Consider the following 23798-nt stretch of genomic DNA (forward strand, 5'->3'; position numbering starts at 1 on the left):
GGAGACTGAGTTCCCCTAATGAGTCTTAATGAGCAATCAGCAGGGACCTGAGGTTGCGTGGCTCTGGGCCAGGGCAGGGGACCTGAGGCTGCACCCCCTGCCTGGTGGGGCTTGACAGGGGGCCTCAGGCCATGACCCTGCTCTGGTGCTGGGCTGGGGACCTGAGGCTGCACCCCCCACCCTGGAGTTGGGCTGGAGGACCTGAGGCCACACCCCACCCCGGCGCCAGGCTGGGGGACCTCAGGCCGTGCCCCCTGCCCGTGACTGTTAATGCTCTTCTCTACAGTCTCATCAGGAGTTACTATAGTAACCAATTCAAAAGGGAATATTGACCAATCAGAGGGGATATCAGGACACAGGAACTGCAGCTTTTATAAACTGTGGAAACAGGAAGTTGGTGGGACCCTTTCCCCCTCCCTACGTGGGAGTCCATTCTGTGGGACTTTGCCTCTCCCCCCGTGGGAGTCTGTACTTGTTCTTCAATAAATCTCCACCTTTGCTATACTACCCTCTGTCCGTGGATTCATTCTTTGACTCTAATGGACAAAGAATCCGGGTTCCAGTCCAAAAATTTTGTATCAAAATAATGCTCCTATGAGTTATGTCATAGTAGGCAGACAGCAAACACATTTGGAAAAACCTCAGCGTCAAACGGAGAAAACAAGTCCACCACTTCCTCACACATTTAGGAGAAGCTCTCCTATCTGCGGGGGACTGAGATTCTAAGAGACTGAAATAGAGTTAAGGCAAATTATGTACTTTTCTCTGTTCATTTTTGGGCTTCTGCCTATGCCTCCAAGTATCTCTTCGTCCTCACTCTCATCTCAGTCTGTTCCTGCCTTTAGCTCCTGCTCTTTCCCCAGCCTAGCCCCTGCCTGGGGTCAGTGTGCCCTTAGATCCTAGAACTCAGGCCCTGCTGTGACCTCCCTCTGGTTATGCGCCCCCCCACACACATGCCCCACAGGTGATGGGACAAAAGCCAAGCAGACATGCCCAACCCAAATCCCCACCCTCCTTTTTAGACAGTGCTCTGAGTATTCCTGAATGCCCTACCCAATGGCCCAGACCACTTACAGGAGCTGCTCAGGACCTTTCCCTTGCTCCAATTGATACTGTTGGAACAACATAGTTACGAATAATTAGAAAGGAACAAAGAGAAGGCCAAATATATAGGCATGGCATTTGTGCAGCTTTGCCAGGAAGCTGCAGTTTAACACTCCTCAGGTCAGTCTATTCTCCGCAGATCCCGGGGGTAAGGGACTAGACAGGGGAAGAATAGAAGTATGCCCGGTAAAGTCTGGGTGAAACAGGCAAGGTACTTACCTGCGAGTCATACCTGGGAACAGGTCATTGGCCAGAGTATGCGTGGCCACTGCAGGCCTGGGAAGATCTGATATTTAAACTTCTACACAAAGGAGTTCACGCTCTTGCTCTTGCTCTCTTGCACTCCTGGCTTACCGGGCTCTCACACCCCTGCATTTGCTGGCATGGCTCATGGCCATGTGGACCCCAAACAATGGACTAATGGACTAATGGACTATGACCAGCCTGATGCTGTACAGAACCCAGCTCCACCATGGAACAGAAATGTTGGACACTGGTTTTGCTTCTAGATCTACTGAATCTCCAGCTGCACATCTTCCAGGACTCGATTATTTCTCTTAATCGGGACTTTGGAAAACCAGAGATATAATTCCACACAAATAAAAATCACTCATCCTCAGGTACAAGTCTGAGAAAATTCTTTTTCTCGAGATATCATAAGAACCCCATTCCCACTAGCAATAGAGAAAGACCATTCACGGTCTTTCAAATAACACAATCTCCTAAAGGTGATCTTTACTGCCCCACTGAGATCAATAGGCAGCCAAGCGCAGCTGCTTGTGGGATGGAGCCAGAGGTGGCAAGAGAAAAGGGGCAGGCCTCCGCCCATCACCAGCTATCCCTGAACCATCATGCCAGAGCAGAGCACCAGGGCTCTGAGAATTTAAAATTCAAACCTGCCCTCCTGGGTCCTGATGAGAATATATTCATCATGGTAAGAGGATACACCATACTTTAATTTTTAAACATTGAGCTATATTGTATGTGAGCTGCATTTGTTTTCCTGTATAGCCTCTGCAAATGTTAGTGGTGAGTCTCTTCTCTCTGAGCCTCTGACACAGGCACCTCCCTTTCTCCTCCACTGGATTATCTAGCCCCTGAAGGTGAACCAAGGCTTTCTTCTCCCCCCCCCTCCCCCCCCCCGCCAACTCAGGAGCTTTGGCACCTGTTTTTCTACCAAACTCTCATTCTTAGTTGATTGTCAAGCTTTCTCACAGAGGGCTCACTGTCAGCTCTAACCTCTTTCTCAAGTGTGTCCCCTTCTTAGTTAACAATGCTACCTTCTTCCTAGATGGCTTCACAGCTTCCCTTATCTTCTAGGACAGTGATGGCGAACCTATGACACGCGTGTCAGCACTGACACGCGTAGCCATTTCTGATGACATGCGGCTGCTAAGGTGGCCGCAGGCCGAGGATGAAACATTTGCTGCTCCTGAGGATAAAACATTTGCAAAATAATGTTTTTTCCTCAAAGTGACACACTACCCGTGTTATGCTCAGTTTTTTGGCGACGTTTGACACACCAAGCTCAAAAGGTTGCCCATCACTGTTCTAGGACTTTCACCTGCAAGCCTCCCCACCCCTCCAGGCTCAACTTCCAGGTACTGTGTCTCCTCAGTGTCTTTCCTACAGGCTGGGATTTGGATGAGATGAATAAGGCCAAGTTGGGCCAGTGGACAGTAGAATCCTGTCTTTATTTGAAATTTTGAGATTTTCTCATTGACTAGAGGCCTGGTGCACAAATTTGTACATGGGTGGGGTCCAGCTGGCCCACCCCGATCAGGGCCGATTGGCAGGGGGGAAGGGCCAAGGAAAGTCAGCCGACCAGCCCGGCCCCCTGGTCGAACTCCCAGTCGAGGGGACAATTTGCATATTAGGCTTTTATTATATAGGAGGATTATTTTTACATTAATTTTTAAAATTGTATGAAAACATGGCTTTTATTGAATATGGAGTTTTGGGGGTTCCCTTGAATTTTACACCTAAGATGAATGCCTCAATCATTTCACCCTAGTCCTCCCCCCATCCCCCGCTTTTTCAAACATCCCTCCCTTTCTGTTTCCTCTGTGGCAGCCCTCAGTCACCAGCCTCCATTCCCTGCTCTGATCCATCCTACAGCTGCACTCAGTATTTTCTTCCTTGAGTGGAAGTTGAGTTGTGCCCATCTCTTCTTCAAATTTCTTCATAGACTCTCTGCCTCCTATAGAGTCCAACACCCCCCCCCCCCGGCCCTCCCATATCACTGGGCTCCATGTCAAAGGCTCTGCTAACCTTTCCAGCTTCATTCCCAGCCAAACCCCTCAGTTCTATGCTGGTCTACTCAGCCTTCCCCAGAGAAGCCTGTTCCCCACCACACTGCCTCTGTGCTGCTCTTCCCGGAGTCCCTCCCCTCTCCTCCGTTCCCCTCCCCTCTTCTCCCCTCCCCTCTCCCCTCCCCTTTCCTCAGAAAATATACACTCTGACTTCTATTTACTTTACCTGTCATCCTGCTCCTGCCAGCCTCCCTGGGGGTGGCTGTGAGCACCTTGATTGCAGAGTCCATACCTTGTTCCCTATGCCCAGGGCTGGATGACAGCACTGCTGACTTACTATTTGGCGCCTCTTCAACCTCCAGCTGGAGCCTATACTTTGACAAATATCTTAGTCACCTCCTTCATGGCTTCTGTATGGATCTTTCTCCACAGATCTTCCCTCCACCTGATGGATATCCCAATGATACCTCAGACTTAGTTTGAAAATGGAGTCTTGTTTTCGACTGGCTCCCTATCCCCTAGGATTGTATACTACAGACACCTACAACTAAGGGCTGCAAAAGTGACCTGCCCACAGTTGTTCACAGGCAGTTATTCCAGGATATCATGACACCATCTATTTAACAGCCTCTCTCACCCTCTGAGGTCCTCCACATGAAGCTAGGATGGGGAGGAGCCATAAGAACCTGTCCTCTGTTGTATGCAGATGCCCATGAGTGGGTTCACCAGTGAGGACAGCGTGGGGCAGGTACAGCTGCCCTTACTTCTCAGCACCAATCCCACTCCAACCCTGTGCAGACAAGGGAAGAGGAGGGCGTTCTTAACGCTCACAATCAGGTTCTTAAGATTTATCTTAAGATATATCTCAGTTTCTATTACATCTGAATATTAAGGTGGTTTCATCTGCCTTTCAATTAGTGAGGTAACAGCGAGCATCCTCTACCTCCTCCACCATGATTCAAACCACTACCTTACAAATTCATGGCTGTCTCCTAAAACCTGAGGGTAAGCAGCTCTCTCCAACACTAAAGAGCTGAGGTAAACGAGGCAGTAGTATTCAGTTGCTAGTGCTCTGTTTTGGGGATCTCTGTCTATATAGACACCCACAAATCTACAGGATGGGGCAAAAGTAGGTTTATAATTGTGAGTATGCGAAACACAGTTATTTTTTGTTATTATTTATTAATTATTGTATTATTTTCCATCCAAAAAACGATAAACCTATTTTTTGCCTCACCCTGTATAGACAGTATAGTCTTTCATGTTATCTTTTAAAGTCCATTTTCTGTGTCTTGATGCCTGAAGGTATGAGGTCTAATACTTGATAATGCCTCTTAGGGCACACCAGTTCTTTTACACAGGCTACTTAATCATCATTTAACCTAATAACTCCAAATGGTAGATGTATTAGTTTCTTAGGGATTCCATAACAAACTACCATAAACGGAGTGGTTTAAAACAACAGGAATGTATTCTCTCACAGTTGTGGATGCTAGAAGTCCAAAATCAAGGTGTCCGTGGAATTGGTTCCTTCTGGAGGCTCTGAGGGAGAATCTGCTCTATGCCTCTCTCCTCGCTTCTGCTGGTTGCCAGAAAACCTTGATGTTCCTTGGCTTATAGACATATCACCCCAATCTCTGTCACCTTCACATGGTATTCTCCCTGTGATTTCTGACTAAATCTCTGTCCAAATTTCCCTCTTGTTATGAGAATACCAGTTATTGGATAAGGATCCACCCTAATCCAGTATTACCTCATCGTAACTTAATTCATCTTTAAACACTCAATTTCCAAATAAGATAACACTTAAGGTACCTGAAATTATAACTTGAACATTTCTTTTTTTGGGGACACAACCCATTAATAGTATCATTCTATTGTTCTCACTCTCATGTTAAATTTAGAATCAGAGAGTAACTTATACAGAGATATAGAATGGGTGGCATAATTCAGTTTTTAATTTGCCTGCTTGTACTAGGTCTTCTACTGGGTGCTTCCTTTTCATTTCTAATCCTGCAGATAGTTATTATACCCAATTTTACAAGCAGAGATTCGGATCACTTAAGTAGCTTGCCCAGAGTCACATAGGTAGGAAGTAACAGATCTGAGAATCAATCCAATAATTCTCACCCAATTCAACATACCAGAACATCTTTGGGATGCCTCACCACTCTCACTCCCTTTATACTCTCCCCTGATATAACTCCCTACCTGCAGCTGAGAGTCATGGCTATAAAGAACAAGTTACTGGAATTTCCTAAGTGAACCATGTAAAAGCATAAAATTAATCATTGGGAGCACAGCACTGCAACTCAATGCCTCACAGTGGGTGACAGTCTGATGAGAAAGATCAAATCTTCATCTTCTTTCTGGAGGCCAAAGAAAAGTTGCATGGAAAAACCACGTAAGGAGTAAATGTCATGAAAGAGTAATATTTGTCACAACTAATTACTTCCCTACAGCGTGTTGCATGCGGGCTGAAGCCACTTTTCTGTTCACACAGGCACCTTACTGGGAAGGAGACTTTATGACCATGATGGGGAGGAACCTGTCTCAGCGAAATCCATACAATGGTTATTTAAATTGATTCATTCTTGCTCAAAATAAAGAAATCAAAAGCATCACTTCCTGAGAGTTGCTGTGCACTCTTCCTCAACATCAAAGTTGTGTCATACACACACTCAGCAGCGCCTTATAGACACAGCACCAGAGCACAGAGACCTTCAAGCGATGCACAAGCCACAGCAACTTCCTCAAATCAGTGCAAGGCAATGTGAGAAACCACTCAGCCCAATGCCACTAACTGAGACCGAAGCAAAACTTACAAGTTAAAGTTGTTTTTGTTCATATTACCTCAAAAGGATACTACAGAAGAAGTAGGAAGTAGGAACATGGCTTTGGAGGCAGGCCAAGTAAAATGCTAATCCCACCTCTACCATGCACTACTTATGGGGACCTAGGTGTGTTATTTCTCTCTTTGAAGCCGCAGTTTCCTTATTGCAAAATGGAGATATTGACATGAACCTCATAGAGCTGTTATAAGGAATATCAACATTCCACTCTGACCCCTTGATTCCTAACATAGACTATAAGCTCTGGGTAAGAATAAAATATTTTTTATTTTTTTAATTTATCTTATTTATCTTATCCCATGTGACAATATTTCTTTTTAAATAAGACACAGCTTAAATAATAAATGGGAGCAGAGATCTGGCAAAGGCATCAGGATGGGAAAACAAGTGACAGGATGAGAAAACACCACATTGATAGGAGATACTAATTTCTTTCATGTGCTCAATATTATCCAACTGAATAAAACACACACACACACACACACACACACACACACACACACACCCCGGACTGGATGGGGTTAGGGAACAACTTGTACTGCTTTATCACATTGTTATTAGCAATATTTTCCCACACCTTATTTACGTCTTCAAATATCTTATGCTCAACTTTATACCTATGAGACAACATCCTAAAGGGCAGGGATAAGGTTCTACTCACCCATGCATCCCTTGATTGAGTGTGTTAAAGAGATGACAAAAACAACTTTTGATTTGAGCCATCTGAAGGAGCGCCGTCTAGAGGCCAATGATTCAAAGAGCATCTCCACAGGCAATTAAGCAACTCAAACTCATCTTGAAATAGATGTAACAGCAGAAGTAGTGTGTACTCTCTATACAAACCCTGAAATAAAGTTTGTAAGACTGATACTATACAAAATGGTATTTAAGCCAAAAACAAAACCTAAGCAAAGAGATTTTTGGTTGTATTTTTAATCAGTGAAAGTACCAATCCACTTCACAAACAGCTTTACAGGAAGAATGGAGTAATTCATCATGCCAGTTAAAATTCATAAAAAAATAAGCTCCAAAATTAGTTAAATACAACTCTGCAAATACATTATTAGTATAAAAAACTCTTAAAATAAATAGTAGCAGTGTTTATTTGTAAACAAAACTGCCAGTAACCACCCTTTGCTTAATGACAACAAATCTGCATTGTTTTAAAATACTAAAGATATAATAAAGAGAATAGTGACCATTTTTCTTCTTAATATATAATACTCAATATCTAAAATAATGTTATCAATAACAGATACAAATTGGTGTTGTCACAGGCGTGCTGAACAGTCTTTTTCACAGTACTGGGGCATCAGGTCGCTGCAGAGGTCAAACTTTTCAAAAGTCTTCTCCTGGCTGTGATCCTTGCACACCGGGGGCACTCAGAGGACCGGAAGCACTGCTTGTGAAAGCAAGCTCTACACTCTGCAAGCGGGAAGGACAGCCATCAGCAAAGGGGCTATCTTGTTTTCTCAGATATGTACACTCATCCCCAAGAGAGAAAGGATCTGAGTCCAGAAGCCAGGTTCTTCCAAAAAGAAATCAGGCAGATTAAAACTCAGAGGGATTATAAAGTCTTCAACAGGTCATGAACATTGACCTCTGAAAGCCTGATGAGTGGATGCTGCAGTGGCCCCCAGATCTGCCCAAGGGACATTCCCCCAGCTGCTGAGAATATTGTTAACCAATGGCTCAGGGGGTGGTGTCCCTTCCCTGGAAATGGCCCTAATGGGAGAGAGCTGCCTTGCTCAAGGTCATGTCCCCTTGTTAGCACCAGCATGTTGGGTGACTGACTGGCCAATGTGGGTTTTAAAGACTTGGCTGGCCCCCTTTCCTCAATTTGAAACAATGCTGAAGGCCATTCCTGCTTCAGAGCTCCCTGTGAGATGTGCTAAGCCTTCACTGCAGCCTCATCACAGCTCAGCTTCTCCCTCTGCCCAACCTTGCTGTCTTCACACCCCTATGGGTGTTGAGCCTAAGAATGTGCCACAGTGAACTTTCTGCATGCAAATCCCTGCCTCAGAGTTTCCCTGCAGGGAACACTGCCCAATGAGTCAAGGAAACAACACTTGAGTGGTCTAAGAGAAGGGCTTGCTCATATCAAGGGCGAAGGCAGATTTCTCACCATATCTCTCCCATGAAACAGTTTAGAGAACACAGTATTTCCTGGGGCACTAATAGAGTAGAACAAGGATCTGCAAACCTTTTCTGTAAACAGGTAGATAGTAGATGTTTTAGGTCCTGTGGGCCATATGGTCTCCATAACAACTTTTCAACTCTGCCATTGTAGCGCAAATGAAGCCAGAGGTAACACTTCAGTGTTGGGCATGACCTTGATCCAACTACAAAATGGATTCAACTACAAAATGCAGTGCTGTAGCTTACCCTGGTATAGAAGAATTGGGCACAGGCAAAACTGGGTCCACTTCCTCTCTTCAAACCCTGTACTAGGAGACATCACCCTTTATCCCTGCTGCACCCAAATACTCCTTCCTGTGCACCCAAACTGTACTAGCTCCAATTCAACATATAGCACAACCAGCATCATTATAATTTAAAGAAATGTTATTTAGCTATTATTAAGCTTAAGCTAATTTTAAATATATATATATATATATATATATATATATATATATATATATATATATATATTGATTTTAGAGAGGAAGGGAGAGAGAGAGAGAGATAGAAACATCAACAATGAGAGAGAATCACACCCCTTGTGGGGATTGAGCCCACAACCTGGGCATGTGCCCTTGACCAGAATCGAACCTGGGATCCTTCAGTCTGCAGTCCAATGCCCTATCTGTTGAGCCAAACAGGCCAGGGCAAGCTTAAGCTAATTTTGTGCTTGTTATTAAACTTACTAGAGGCCCGGTGCATGAAATTTGTGCACGGGCAGGGGTGGGGGGTGTCTCTCAGCCCAGCCTGCACCCTCTCTAATCTGGGATTTCTCAAGGGATGTCTGACTGCCCATTTAGGCCTGATCCCTCTCACAATCCAGGATAGCTGGCTCCCAACCGTTCGCCTGCCTGCCTGCCTGATCACCCCCTAACAACTCCCCTGCCAACCTGATTGATGCCTAACTGCTCCCCTGCTGGCCCGATTGCCCCTAACTGCCCTCCCCTGCCAGCCTGGTCACCCCTAACTGTCCTCCCCTGCAGGCCTGGTCACCCCTAACTGTCCTCCCCTGCAGGCCTGGTTGCTTTGAACTGCCCTCCCCTGCAGGCCTGGTTGCCCCTAACTGCCCTCCCCGGCAGGCCTGATTGTCCCCGACTGCCCTCCCTTGCAGGCATGGTCCCCCTCAACTGCCCTCCCTTGCAGGCCTGGTTCTCCCCAACTGCCCTCCCTTGCAGGCCTGGTCTCCCCCCAACTGCCCTCCCCTGCAGGCCTGGTCTCCCCCAACTGCCCTCCTCTTCCAGCCTGGTCACCCCTAACTGCCCTTCCCTGCAGGCCATCTTGTGGCGGCCATCTTGTGTCCACATGGGAGCAGCCATCTTTGACCTCATGGGGGCGGCTATCTTATGTGTTGGAATGACAGTCAATTTGCATATTACTCTTTTATTAGATAGGATGTTAACTCTGCACTTATTAAGTTAACTAGAGGCCCGGTGCATGAAAATTTATGCACTGGAGTGGGGGGTCACTCAGCCTGGCCTGCCCCTTCTCACAGTCCAGGAGCCCTCAGGGGTGGGAGGTGACCCAGCGATCAGGGGAAGGCAATGCTCCCATTACACCTCTGCTGCTGCCACTGCCGGCAGCACAAGCCTCGGCCGGCCCTGGTTACCTGAGCCTTGGGTGGCCCTGGGCAGCTGGGCAGCTGCCATCCTAGGCTTGCCTGCGCCTCGGGCATTGGCTGGGCAGCTGCCATCCGAGGCTTGCCTGCACCTCGGGCCAGCCCTAGGTGGCTAGGTGGCTAGGCAGCCAACATCCTAGGCTTGCCTGCGCCTCGGGCATTGGCTGGGCAGCTGCCATCGGAGGCTTGCCTGTGTCTTGGGCCAGCCCTGGGCAACTGGGAGGCTGATGGCGGGTCTGGCCATACCATGCACCTGCCACCCCCCCTCCCAGCGGGGGTGAAAGGACAGGGGGACTCCGGCGGGGCTGAGGGGACTGGGTGCCATCATCTTGTGGCTATGGGCACTACCATCTTTGTGATGGTGTGACAGTCAATTTGCCATTCCCTCTTTATTGGATAGGATAAGCTTATGTTATTTATTTATTAAGATACCTGAACATCTTCTACATGTTGTGATCTGAAATGGGAAGATGACAGCTGTACTCCGGCAAAACTCACAAATGAAGCCCTTTCCTTGACACAGCTGTAAGAGGAGTCAAAGAGTTAAAATCTTCATTGGTAATATCTCTTTCGATGGAGAATCTTAGTCACTACTTTTACAGAATTTGATAAGTAGGCATTTTAAAATGTCTACAATTCTAGCCTCTGGAAGGAACAAGGTGTTACATTCTGCTACAATGAGTGGATGAGAACAATAAATGTGCATTCATTTTGCATGGAAAAACGTCACATTGAGTTGGATTAAGGCACCAGAGCAAGATCATGATTTTAAACATGGACTCTTACATTATCTAATTTTGTTTCTGATAGCTGCACTGCGATTCTCCAGTCCCTACAGACAAAGAGCTCCTGCTCCATTGGATCCTGAGCTGACGTTGCGCATTTGGCACAGATGCGACAGATGGGAATCCAGACTAAGAAGCCACTTGGCCCAGGCTTGCATCCCAGCCCTGAGACTTACCACCAGGATTACCTAGACTCTTTTGACAGCTGTGAACCTCATTTTTCCCACCTGGAAAGGGCATTGCCAGCACTTTCTTCAGGATTTGTAAAAGTTAAATGATATAAAGTGCCGAATACCTAGGACAGGCCCTGGAACACAAGAGACAGTTCAGGAACACACCTTTCCCCTGTAACCTCACCTCACAGCTGGCCACGTGAGCCAGGGAAGCGTTCAGAATGTCCTTGAGCGCGGGCGCCAGCAGCCCTTTCTTGACCCTGACCAGGTCCTCCAGGGAGAACAGGTAGAGCTTATCCGTCAAATGTCTGGGCACCTGCTCAAACTCTTTTAATGCACTGCCAGAGAGAAAACAAAGAGGATTCAAGAACCCACCCACACAGGCTGGGGGAGAAGAGGGAAAGGGGTGAGCAGGTAGTTGTTTTCTCCTGGCATTCACACTTACTTTTTTAACTCGATTTTTTTAAAAGAGCCCCAGGAACAAGTTAACCTTACTCATTCAACACTTTAGATTTTGCGAGTTCACTTGGAAGCCAAGGTAAAATCCCATACTGATTTCAAAAAACTGAACCAGCAGAGAAATGTGCTTCTTGCAGACTGACCAAGCAAAAGAAAACTGAATATTATTTCAAGTCTTAAAACTGTGTACTGGGATAAAACTCACTACCTTACTGATTCCAGCTAAATTTCAAGTCTGTCACTGACAGTTGCCCTAGATGGCAAAAAACAAACAAACAAACAAAAAAAAACAAACAAAAAACTGCTCAGGCATATAACTCCCAAATCCTTGAGTTCAAAACTGAGCTTAAGACTATCCATCTGTGGGCTGGTCACAGGCACTTGGATGCACCAACGACATTCAAAACTGAACAAAACCTTCTCCAAACCCTCGGACCTCCTCCTAAATTCCCTAAATCAGTGATGGTCTCTGATCATCACCACACACTGCATTCCGAAGGCAGCCACTGCCTACACTGGACCTGAAGTTCTAGTGATGCCAAACCATATTTAATTCTCCATCCAGCCTGGGGCACTCCCTCAGCCTTCCATTCCCAGCTCAGGCTTTATCTCTGGAAGCCTGGCCTGCTCCCTTCCCTTATGAACACAATGCTCCTCTGCATCCTCAGGGCTCTGTACATATGTACCTAACACACAATCCAGCAATGGACTATTGTGCTGATTCCCTCCCTGGACTTAACATGAGTCCTGTTGATTTGTTCATCTGAAGCACAAAATGGATATGCAAGAAATTGTTGTAGATGGTAAGAATTGTGGGTATTGTTACATGTTACATACAAGAAAACTGAGGGTCTGAGGCATAATTAACCTGTCACAGCAATGCCATGAGGTAAAGCTCAAGCCTAAATGACTACTAAAGACATGCTCCTCCACAAGAAATTTAATTCAAAAGCAATCCATCATCATTAAGTAAAGATTAAAAACTGAAAGAAACTTTAAAACAAAACGAAAAGATATATCTCTAATCCTATGATCCTATTATAACAAATAATCTTAACTCTTTAATATACTCTTTTTCCACTTAAAAATCTCTCTGTCAAAAAATTCATGCCTATACCTCTATAGCCAAAGCTTCCAGAAATTTCACTTGGACAAGTTTATCCTAAGGACATACCTATGGATGTGGGCAGAGATTCAGCTAAAACTTAGGTTTCTTATAAAACAATTTATTTTTCAATTACAGTTGACATTCAATACTATATTAGTTTCAGGTATATAGCATAGTGATTTATCCCCTGATAAGTCTAGTTTATTTGTTTATTTTGTATTTTAGATTCCACATATAAGTAAAATTATATGGTCTTTGTCTTTTTTTGACTGACTTATTTCACAATATGAAGGTTCCTCAAAAAATTAAAAATTAAAAATAAAACTTACATATGACCCAGCAATCCACTTCTGGGTATTTATCTGAAGAAATACAAACCACTAATTTGAAAAGACATATGGATCCCTATGTTCACTGCAGCACTATTTACAATAGCCAAGCTATGGGAAGCAACCCAAGTGTCCATCAATAGACAACTGGATAGAGAAGATGTGGTATATACTGTATATACAATGGAATATTACTTGGCCATAAAAAAGAATGGAATCTTACCATTTGTGACAAATGGATGGACCTAGAGGGTATTATTCTAAGTAATTAGTTTTTTAAATAACAAAAGATATTAGAAATATACTTAAATATATATTAAATATTACAACTCTATTAGGTGTAATATCTATAAAGATATTTAAATCTATTTTATGTAATATTAAGATATTTAAAAATCTGTTGGCTAAAAATCTATCAGTAATAGGAAAATACTTAAATTTATCACCACATCATACTCAAGAATACTATTATACCCAATAAAAGTTTGACATAGCTGTCAGGTTTTTTTAAAAAAAGCCATTAAAAAAAACACTATTCACAAAAGCAACCCGAGATGAATGAATGGACAAACAAATGTGGTATATGCATACATTTAGCCTTCAAAAGGAAGGACGTTCTGCTACATGCTACAACTTAGACAAAGCTTGACATTATGCTACGTAAAATAAGCCAGTCACAAAATACTGTATGATTCCACTTATATAAGGTACTTAAGTAGTCAAATTCATAGGTACATAAAGTAGAATGGTTATTGCCAGAGACTGAGGGGAAGAGTGACTGGGGAGTTATTGTTCAATGGACAAAGAATTTCAGTTTTGCAAGATGAAAGAGTTCTGGAGATGGATGTTGGTGGTGGTTGTATAACAATGTGAATGTACTTAACCCCACTGAACTGTATACTTAAAAAGTGGTTACCATATGATGGAAAATTTCATGTTATGTTTATTTTACCACAATTTAAAAATAATAAAAAGGCCACTGGCTAGAGTTGTCTCATCCTGACCCATTCTTCTTAAAAAAGTAAACTCACTAATAGTGAGCTAGAAGGTTTAATAACTCTAAAAAGGTTTACATTCCCAAGGAGAGACACGAGGTAATTACAGTCAGCCCTCTGTATCTGTGGGTTGGGTTTAGCATCCAAGGATTCAACCAAACACAGATAAAAAAAATATTCAGAAAAAATATATACCAGAAAGTTCCATACTTGAAGTGACCATGCACTAAGAACTATGCTGAGTCCATGTCAATGACATGATGGATAAGCATAGCCTGCTGTACCTTTATACAAATATAGGTTACTAGTGGCCCAGTGCACGAAATTCATGCACATTAAAAGGGAATTAATTAGAGGAAATATTTTAATATTGCTATTTGCCCTTTCTCTATAATAGAAGTGTCAGAGATGAAAGAAAATTAGTAAAATGTATATGAAAATCTTCCTCCTGTCAGAGTCTGGGGTGCGCCATGGGACCCAGAGTCAAGTTCCCACCCTCCTGCACACACCTCAAAATCGTGCAAGACCCAGACCCAGCTGGCCCCACCCCCATCAAACCCTGCCAGGTGGGGGGCGCAGCCTCAGGTCCCCCAGCCTGGGATGGGGGGGGCATGGCTTGAGGTCCCCCATCAAGCCCTGCCCAGCAGGGTTGCGGCCTGAGGTCCCCCATCAAGCCCTGCCAGGCAGGCAGGGGGCACAGCCTCAGGTCCTTGCTGATCGCTCATTACGGTTACAGGAACCCCGCCTCCACTGTGGGTGTAGCCATCTTGTGTTACGGGAACCCAGCCTCTGCTGTGGGCACAGCCATCTTGTGTTACAGGAACCCAACCTCTGCTGTGCGCACCACCATCTCATGACAGCCTTACAGCATGAGGGTCAATTTGCATATTACCACTTTATTATATAGGATATGCAAATATTATGCCACTAGAGGCCCGGTGCATGAAATTCATGCACGGGGGTGTGTGTCCCTCAGCCCAGCCTGCACCCTCTCCAATCTGGGATCCCTCTCACAATCCAGGACTGCTGGCTCCCAACTGCTCACCTGTCTGCCTTTCTGATTACCTGTAACTGCTTCGGCCTGCCAGCCTGATCACCCCCTAACCACGCCCCTGCCAGCCTGATTGAAGCCTAACTGCTCCCCTGCCAGCCTGTTTGCCCCTAACTGCCCTCCCCTGCAGGCTTGGGTCCCCCGCAACTGCCCTTCCTTACAGGCCCAGTCGCCCCCAACTTCCCTCCTCTGCCAGCCTAGTCACCCCTAATTGCCCTCCCCTTCAGGCTTGATTGCTCCCAACTGCCCTCCCTTGCAGGTCTGGTCCCTCCCAACTATCCTCCCCTGCTGGCCATCTTGTGGCGGCCATCTTGTGTCCACATGGGGGGCAGCCATCTTGTGTGTTGGAGTCATGGTCAATTTGCATATTACTCTTTTATTCGATAGGATTTTATAGAAGGGATTTGAGCATTTGATATCCTAGTGTTTCTGGAACCAATCCCCCTCCCAATACTGAGGGAAAACTAAGAGGCCCTGTGTATTGGAGAGGCCAGGCCAGGAGGCACACAGAGGATTAGCAAATGTGTGGAGGTTATCAGTGCTCCCAACTCACATGCCCAGACTGTCCCAGCCAACATTGGTACCTTTCAGCAAATCTGCAGGTTTTCAATAGCTTCTTGATATGAAATAGCTGCTCCTGGATTTCCTAATGTCAGAAACAAAATGGGATACTCATAATGTAATAAATGACACTGGAAATGTATGTCAAATTTAAATGTTATTTCTAACCTGGAAATGCTACAACACTATAAAACAAGCCTTTAAAGTAAAGTCTATTTAGGAAGGGTTCAAGACTGAGTCCTGAGACTTGCAGAGGATTCAGGATGGACCCAGTTTTTGAAGTTTACATAGCATTGGCTTTCTTTAAGAAAAATACACAACCATGTATAAAAGAAAGAGATCCTGTTGTTTGCAACAACATGATGAACCTGAAAGACATTAAATAAGCCAGACATAAAAAGAAAAAAGAAGGCATGGTCTCACTTGTATGTGGAATCTAAAAATGCCAAGTACATAGAAGCAGAGAGTAGAATGCTGGTTCTCAGGGACAAGGAGGTGGAGGAAATGGGAGCTGTTGGTCAAGGGGCACAGAGTTGCAGTTATATAGAGTGAATACTTCTAGAGGTCTAATGTACAGCATGATGACTATAGTTAACAATACTGTATTGAATATTGGAAATTTGTTAACAGAGTAGATTTCAGGTGCTCTCACCACACACACACACACACAAATACATAAAGGTAACTATGTGAGGAGATGGATATGTTGAGTAGTAATCATTTCACTACGTGTAACAAGTCATTTTGTACACTCTAACATATACAATTTTATTTAAAAACTAGTGGCCTGGTGCACAAAATTTGTGCACGGGAAGGTGTCCCTCAGCCCAGCCTGCATCCTCTCTAATCTGGGACCCCTCGGAGGATGTCCAACTGCCGAGGGATGTTCCTGTGGGATCGGGCCTAAACCGGCAGTCAGACATCCCTCTCGCAATCCAGGACCACTGGCTCCTAACAGATCACCTGCCTGCCTGCCTGATCACCCCTAACCACTCTGCCTGCCAGCCTGCTCACCCCAACTGCACCCCCGCCGGCCTTCTCACCCCCAACTGCCCTCCCTTTGCCAGCCTGATCTCCCCCAACTGCCCCCCCTACTGGCCTGATCATCCCCAACTGCCCTCCCCTCCTGGCCTGATTGCCCCTAACCACCTCTGCCTCGGCCCCGCTACCATGGCTTTGTCCGGAAGGTCTCCTGGAAGGTCTCTCGGTCTACTTAGCATATTACCCTTTTATTAGTATAGAGACCTGGTGCATGGGTGGGGGCCAGCTGGTCTGCCCTGAAGGAAGTCCTGGATCAGGGTGGGGGTCTCCTTGGGGGGCAGGGCCAGTCTGGGCGAGGGGCCTGAGGTGGTTTGCAGGCCGGCCACGCCCCCATCAGGGTGAAGGTCCAGCCTGGGTGATGGGCTGAGGGCCGTTTGGGGGTGGTTTGCAGGCCGGCCAAGCCCCCGGTTTTGTCCGTAAGGATGTCTGGAAGGTCTCCGGAAAGTCTCCCAGTCTAATTAGCATATTACTCTTTTATTAGTATAAACTAGATAATAAAATTTAAAAGCTCTGTGTAGACGCAAAACTATGCATAAATATACAACCTGACATGGTGCCTTTGCTAGAGCCAGTGCAGGCCAGGGGCCCTGAAGCATAAACGCCATCCACTGGACAACAGGAAACCCGCCCCTCAGAGGGTCTGTCTGAATTGGGTCCCCGTGATAGGTGCAATGTGTATTTGTGGCAGCAGACCCTTTCAGCTGCTGGACTGGCTTCCCCCAAAAGGCCGCTGCTCACCTTCACTCTGTCCAGCTCCTTGGCCTTCGCATACCGGCTGTGGCTGATGTTCAGCAAATTGAAAATGGGCTGGTGCCATATACTATCCAGCAGCCATTTGGAGAAATTGCTGACGTAGTACTTCCTGAAGTCCCACGCAGTCAGGATCCGCGCAGGGATGCAGGACTCCGCATAAGAGTGGCAGCAGTCGCAGAAATACTTGCCCAGGTATTCGCAGTACCGGAGCCGCTTCACAAACTCTGCGGAGCACACAGGGGATGAGTACCAATCAGCTGATGCTGAAAACCTACCTTGTGGCCCTACCTCCAATTTCATGCAAGGCTCAATGCTGATTACTGATTACATGCTGCTAAAGCCATACTCAGCCTCACAGCAGCTGGGAAAGCAGTGGTGGCAGGGACTGGAGGCCTTAAATCATGGCCATTCATGCGCTTTGCTTTTGTGGAACAGAAGTCGGAAACATAGAACCTTCCCAACGTACTGCTGGATTTGGAAGATGGGCGGTGTAAACTGCAGTGAGACTTAGGGTCTGCCATCTGGCGGGAGTCCAGACTGGGTCTGTCATTGGCAGGAGGCTAAGGGGGTTGGGGGGTGGGCAAGTCGGAATTTCTTCAGGCTGACATGAGGCCACAGAGAGAAACTCAAAATGGGATTATAGGATATTATACATATGAAAAGTGCTTTATAAATGCTAAAGCACTATATATACATTAAAAATGTAGTATCCAAAAGAATTCCTGAATAAATCAGTGAGAAACAAATATAAAAATGCACACAGGGTAAGAACAGGCAATACATGGAGTGGAGAAATGCATATAACCAGTAACGATGTGAAAAGCACACCATCTCAGTAATGATCAAAGGCATGCATATTAAAAGACTGAAATACTTGGTTTTGCCTCGACTGTCACAAATTTAGAGAATCCAGAGCAGCTGAGGCATGGAGAGTGGGCACTCATTCACATGCTGACAGGAGCACTACCCCAGAGGAGGACATTTCCATGATATACTTTAATTCTTAACCATGCAGCATGAATCCTAATGCTGACATCTGACAGAAATGCGAACGTGCACAAGTGGAGATATAGAATGGTGCTGGTTACAGCATATTTACAATGAAGTGGTGAGCAATCTACTAGTAAACATCCATTAAGAAGCACCTGGCTAAATAAATATGGTGCACTCCACAGTGAAATGCAAGACAGCCTATGCAATACATGGAAGAGCACAGGCAGTGAACATCCAGTTACAGGTATGTAGCACATGATCTTGATTTTGTTTTTAAAAAAGAATACATGCACAGTCCAAAAAGCTAACACTTCTGGAAGGTAGGGGAAAGGATTTTTGCTTTTTGCACTTTTAATTTGCTGAAATAAACATGCATTGCTCTTGGAAGCATCTTCAATAAAATATACTGACAAGAAAAAGGTACAGAGACTAATGTAACAAACACCTGGGTACCCATCACCCAGCCTTAAGAAAGAAAACAGCGATTCAGTTAAGTCTCCTATGTGCCCCTTCCTCAACAGTAGGGTCTATCTAACATGAGCCAAGGTTCATATTTATCATTCACCATTTGACTCCTATTAGTTAACAGATATTGTGAGAACTAAATGAAACAATGATGGCAAAATAGCTCCCACAGTACAGAGCACACTGTATATTCTGAATGTAGTTTCCCTAGAAGGACTTTACAAATAATCAAGGTCTGAGTGACCACAGAAGCAAACCTTTATTGAACATTTAGTCTGTGTCATGCACTGGTTAAATGTATTACACATGCCTGTATCATTTTGTGCTTGAACTTCTATGAGGTGAGGACTGGTACTTCCCCTACTTCACTGATGAAAGCACAATATAGGGAGGTTAAACCACATACCACAGACAAAAAAACAGTAAGCAGGCAAGCAGGATTCCAACCCAAGTCTGGACTGGGGAAGCTCCAGGTTTTAGCCATCATATCCCACTTCCCATCTGCCACAGTACATGGATGGGAAGGGCAAAAAACGAATGTCTTCGCACTTGCACAGATTATCCTCACACCCAGGTCACACTCAGAGTTGACTTTTAAATACAGACAAATAAATACTTGATTCTTATTATCTGTAGTAGTTAATGTTCTGGAAAGTTGTCATGAACACTGAATTGAATACTAAAGCATTGCTCCTGAGGGAAATACAAGGTTAAGTTCCTATAAGTCTCTGGGAAAAGCATTTTCATCAACCGATCAACACATAAGTTTGTTTTATGTGTGTTTTTTGTTTAAAGACACGTTATTCAATATATTTTGCTGATTCATATCATTGAATTCATGGCCAAAAGCACTGTGACTCTGCCTGAAAGAAATGTATCTAATACATACATTTTCTCTGTAAGGCACATCAGCCTTCTTGTGCTTAGAAACACTAGACAGCACTTTAGCGCTATGCTTGAGGGCATTTTAAATAGCAAAACCACCAACAAAAAGTATAAAATATTTTTTAAAAGGTACTAAATAGACTGTTGAAAGGACTTGTTTACTGTATGAACTAAAAGAAGAAGGCAAAGCATTGTTTTGTTCAACTTCAGCTGGGAACGTGTGCAACAGGAAATTCAAATTTCAGGCAAATCAAATTTTTCAGTGTTTTGTGCATATCTGTGAATGACTAAAACATGGTAAGCATTGATTTTGGTGTTACAAATAAATTTTAGGGAGCAAGCGAATTCACAATTATGGAATTTGTGAATAATGAGGATAATTGTAAGTACATATATATGTACATACACTATTATTTTTAAAAATGTATTTTTATTGATTTCAGAGAAGAAGGGAGAGGGAGAGAGAGATAGAAACATCAATGATGAGAGAGAATCATTGATTGGCTGCCTTCTGCACGCCCCCCTATTGAAGATCGAGCCCACAACCCAGGCATGTGCCCTGACCTGGAATCAAATCATGACCTTCTGGTTCATAGGTTGATGCTCAACCACTGAGCCATGCTAGCAAGGCCATGCACTATTATTAAACTCTTAATTATGTGACATCTCTCTAGGGTTGACAAATTATTTGTTAAAAACTTACTAAGTACCTAATAATTATGTCTGAGTTCTCAAACTTGAAACTTTGAAAAGTCTATTGTATTGCATCGATCTTCCCCCCACCCCCCAAATTAAAATCTCTGGTGTAGCAGATAATGAGTATTATTTTGCTTATGACAGGGTTCCAATACATTTTATACTAAACTAGAGGCCCGGTGCATGACATTCATGCACTGGGAAGGGTGGATCCCTTCAGCTTGGCCTGTGCCCTCAAGCAGTCCAGGATGCCTCGGGGGATGCCCGCCTGCCGGCTTAGGCCCGCTCCGCACAGGAGCGGGCCTAAGTCCGCAGGCAGACATCCCCTGAGGGGTCCTTAGTGCTGCCACGGAGGCGGGAGAGGCTCCCACCACCGCCACTGCGCTTGCCAGCCATGAGCCTAGATTCTGGAGCGCACTGACCACCAGGGGGCAGCTCCTGCATTAAGTGTCTGCCCCCTGGTGGTCAGTGCGTGTCATAGCGACTGGTCATTCCACTGCTCGGTTGATTTGCATATTAGCCTTTTATTATATAGGATGGGCAAAAAAGGAGGTATATCCTGGCTCTTGTACTATACATTTCTTTTTTTTTTTTAAATATATTTATTGATTTTTCACAGAGAGGAAGGGAGAGGGATAGAGAGCTAGAAACGTCGATGAGAGAGAGACATCGACCAGCTGCCTCCTGCACACCCCCCACCGAGGGATGTGCCCACAACCAATGTACATGCCCTTGACCGGAATTGAACCTGGGACCTTCCAGTCCGCAGACCGACGCTCTACCCACTGAGCCAAACCAGTTTGGGCTGTACTATACATTTCTAATCAAACTTAGCAAGATGGGAAGAAAAAAACAAAGGGCCTATAAATTTTCTGGATATAATTCATCTTTCCCTAACATCTAAAATACTAACATTTCAATAACCAATCACTCACTCATCAGATTTTATGGAATATATACTAAGCATTATATTATCAATACAGAATAAATTATGTCCATCTTTTTTGGTTTCTTCAATCCTTTAATTAAAACAGAACAAAACAAAGACCCAAAATCTGGTGCTTGACTAGGAGTGACTTTTTACCCCAAGGGACACTTGGAAATGTCTAGAGACTTTTTGGTTGTTACAATGCATAGCTGCGAGTAATGCTGCTAAATATCCTACAGTGCATCAGACAGCAACCCCCAACAAAGTCAATAGTACTAAGGCCAAGAAACCCTGCTCTAAACCACAATTGTTCTCATTTTAGGAAAAGTCAAAATTATAGGGGAAAAAGGAAGCAAAAATCTACAACAGCGCTATCAATAGAACTTTCTGTGAGGATGGAAATATTCTATATCTGTGCTGTCTAATATAGTAGCTACTAGCCACATGTGGCTATTGAGCACTTAAAATGTAGCTAGCATCACTGAAGAACTGGATTTTAAATTTAAATTAATTTTTTTCTGGTAACTCTGTGCCTCAATTGGTTCTTTTCCTTTATGCTTCTATCTGTTGTTTTTGTTTTGTGGTATTCCATACATCTTTCCTCTGTTTCCTCTTTTTTTAAGCTATATGTCTTGTTTGGGGAATTTCTGTGTGTGGTTGCCATTAGTTTTATAAAAAGTGAAGTTGCAAATATACCATATTTTTTTCCCTTTTGAGTACATCTGATCTTCATCTTTCTTTGCCTGTCCATACCGGTCCCTCTTCCCCTTGTATGATTTCATTGTCACACATTATCCCTGTTTATGCTGCGAGTTTTTGGCAATCCTACTGGTAGTGTTATGACCTTATGTTCTTTTTTTCAGGTAGAATAACTCCCTTGAGTATTTCCTGTAAAGGAGGTTTTCTAGTGATAAAATCCCTCCGTTTCTGTATGTCTTGGAATGTTCTTATTTCTCTTTCATATTTAAAGGATAATTTTGCTGGATATAATATGCATGGCTGGTAATTTCTCTCTTTCAGGTGTTTGAATATTTGGTTACACTCTCTTCTTGCTTGTAGAGTTTCTGCTGAGAAGTCGGGTGAAATTCTGATGGGTTTTTCTTTGTAGGTCACTTCCTTCTTTTCCCTGAATGCTTTGAGAATTTTTTCTTTGTCACTAATTTTTGACAGCTTCATTACCAAGTGCCTTGGAGAAGGCCTCTTTGGATTGAGGTAACTAGGTGTTCTGTTTGCTTCGTGGATTCGAGGATCTAGTTTTTTTCCCCCCATAGATTTGGGAAGTTCTCATCACTATTTGTTTTAATAAACTATCCATTCCATACTCTCTCTCTCTCTTCCTCCTCCACTATGCCTATGATTCTGATGTTATTATTTTTTTTTTATGGAATCAGAGAGGTCTTTCATAGGACTATTTTGTATTTCTTTATTCTCTTCTTTCCTCTGCATCATTTCTTGATTCCTATCTTCAATATCACTAGTTCTTTCCTCTCACTGGTTCTGTTTTCTATGCTTATCAGTTCACTCTTAATTTCTTTGCCTGCTTCATTTCCAGGGTTTCTGCTATATTCTTTTTTAACAATTCAATTTCTTTGGAGAAACACTCATTTTGTTTATTAATTTGTTTTCTGAGTAAGATGAATTGCCTGTCAGTATTTTTTCATATCTCATTGAGTATTTTCAGAACTGCAATCTTGAAATCTCTGTCATTCAACTCGCATAATTCCGTGTGTTCCAGCCTGTTTTCTGGGGATTTTTCATTTTCTTTCTGGTCATCTTTGTTGTTGTGGCTGTTCATGGTGTTCCTTGTTCTCGTTTGTTTTCCCATTTATCTCTGAGGAGGTCTTTCTACTCTGTTCCAGTAGATGGCACTGAATTGTAAATTTTTTTTCCTCTGTGTCCTCACAGTTTTGAGCCTCTGCAGCTTCCGCAGGGCTATACTGCCTCTGCTGCTTGGGGGTGAGGTTTATTTTTCCTTCATGGTAATGGCAGTCCCTGACCTCCAATGGTCTAGCCCAGTGGTGGGCAAACCGCGGCTCCCGAGCCACATGCGGCTCTTTGGCCCCTTGAGTGTTCTAACACCACTTCTTCAAAATAGATTCGCCCAGGCTGAAAACCGACTTCTGCGCATGGGCCACGAAGTTTCAATCGCACTGTACGTGCGCTCCCGCAGGTGGTATTTTGTGGAAGAGCCACACTCAAGGGGCCAAAGAGCCGCGGTTTGCAGACCACTGGTCTAGCCCAAGCACCCTCCTGGGGTTCAGTCACACAGGGAAACTGTGTTTCTACGGCGACAGCTCTTGGCCTACAGACAGTACAGTCCTGGGAACAATCCAAGGGCAATTGGAGGCGAGACCTGGGCGTCTCATCAATGGCAGGGCTCTGCCATCTACTTTCTTTGCCTGAAAGCGGGAAGCCAGGCCCAGCTGTGGGGAGCGACTATGTAGGGAGCAACTCTGTAAGGAGGGTGTCTGCTGACTCGCAGCTTATGCATGCAACTCAGATCTCATTCACAACGTGCCCCCACGGTTCAGACACTCTCTCACTGTTTGTGTGCACAACCACACAATGCCGC

At 44.4% G+C, this 23798-nt stretch overlaps 1 protein-coding gene across 8 annotated transcripts in view; it reads right to left on the reverse strand.

Moving 5' to 3' along the window:
* Positions 1-7131: 7131 nt before the first annotated feature.
* Positions 7132-23798, reverse strand: part of RUBCNL (rubicon like autophagy enhancer) — a 75081-nt gene continuing 58414 nt past the window's right edge. For all 8 annotated transcript variants that reach the window (XM_079778882.1, XM_079778879.1, XM_079778880.1 and 5 more), the window contains 5 exons: positions 17245-17483; positions 15489-15550; positions 11147-11300; positions 10437-10527; positions 7132-7633 (listed from right to left, as the gene is read on the reverse strand). In XM_079778882.1, the coding sequence (XP_079635008.1) occupies positions 7521-7633; positions 10437-10527; positions 11147-11300; positions 15489-15550; positions 17245-17483 (659 nt within the window). In that variant the 3' untranslated portion in view covers positions 7132-7520. The remainder of the gene's footprint in view (positions 7634-10436; positions 10528-11146; positions 11301-15488; positions 15551-17244; positions 17484-23798) is intronic.

Source organism: Cnephaeus nilssonii, assembly GCF_951640355.1.
Source record: "Cnephaeus nilssonii genome assembly, chromosome: 8".
NCBI classification, from domain to species: Eukaryota; Metazoa; Chordata; class Mammalia; order Chiroptera; family Vespertilionidae; genus Cnephaeus; species Cnephaeus nilssonii.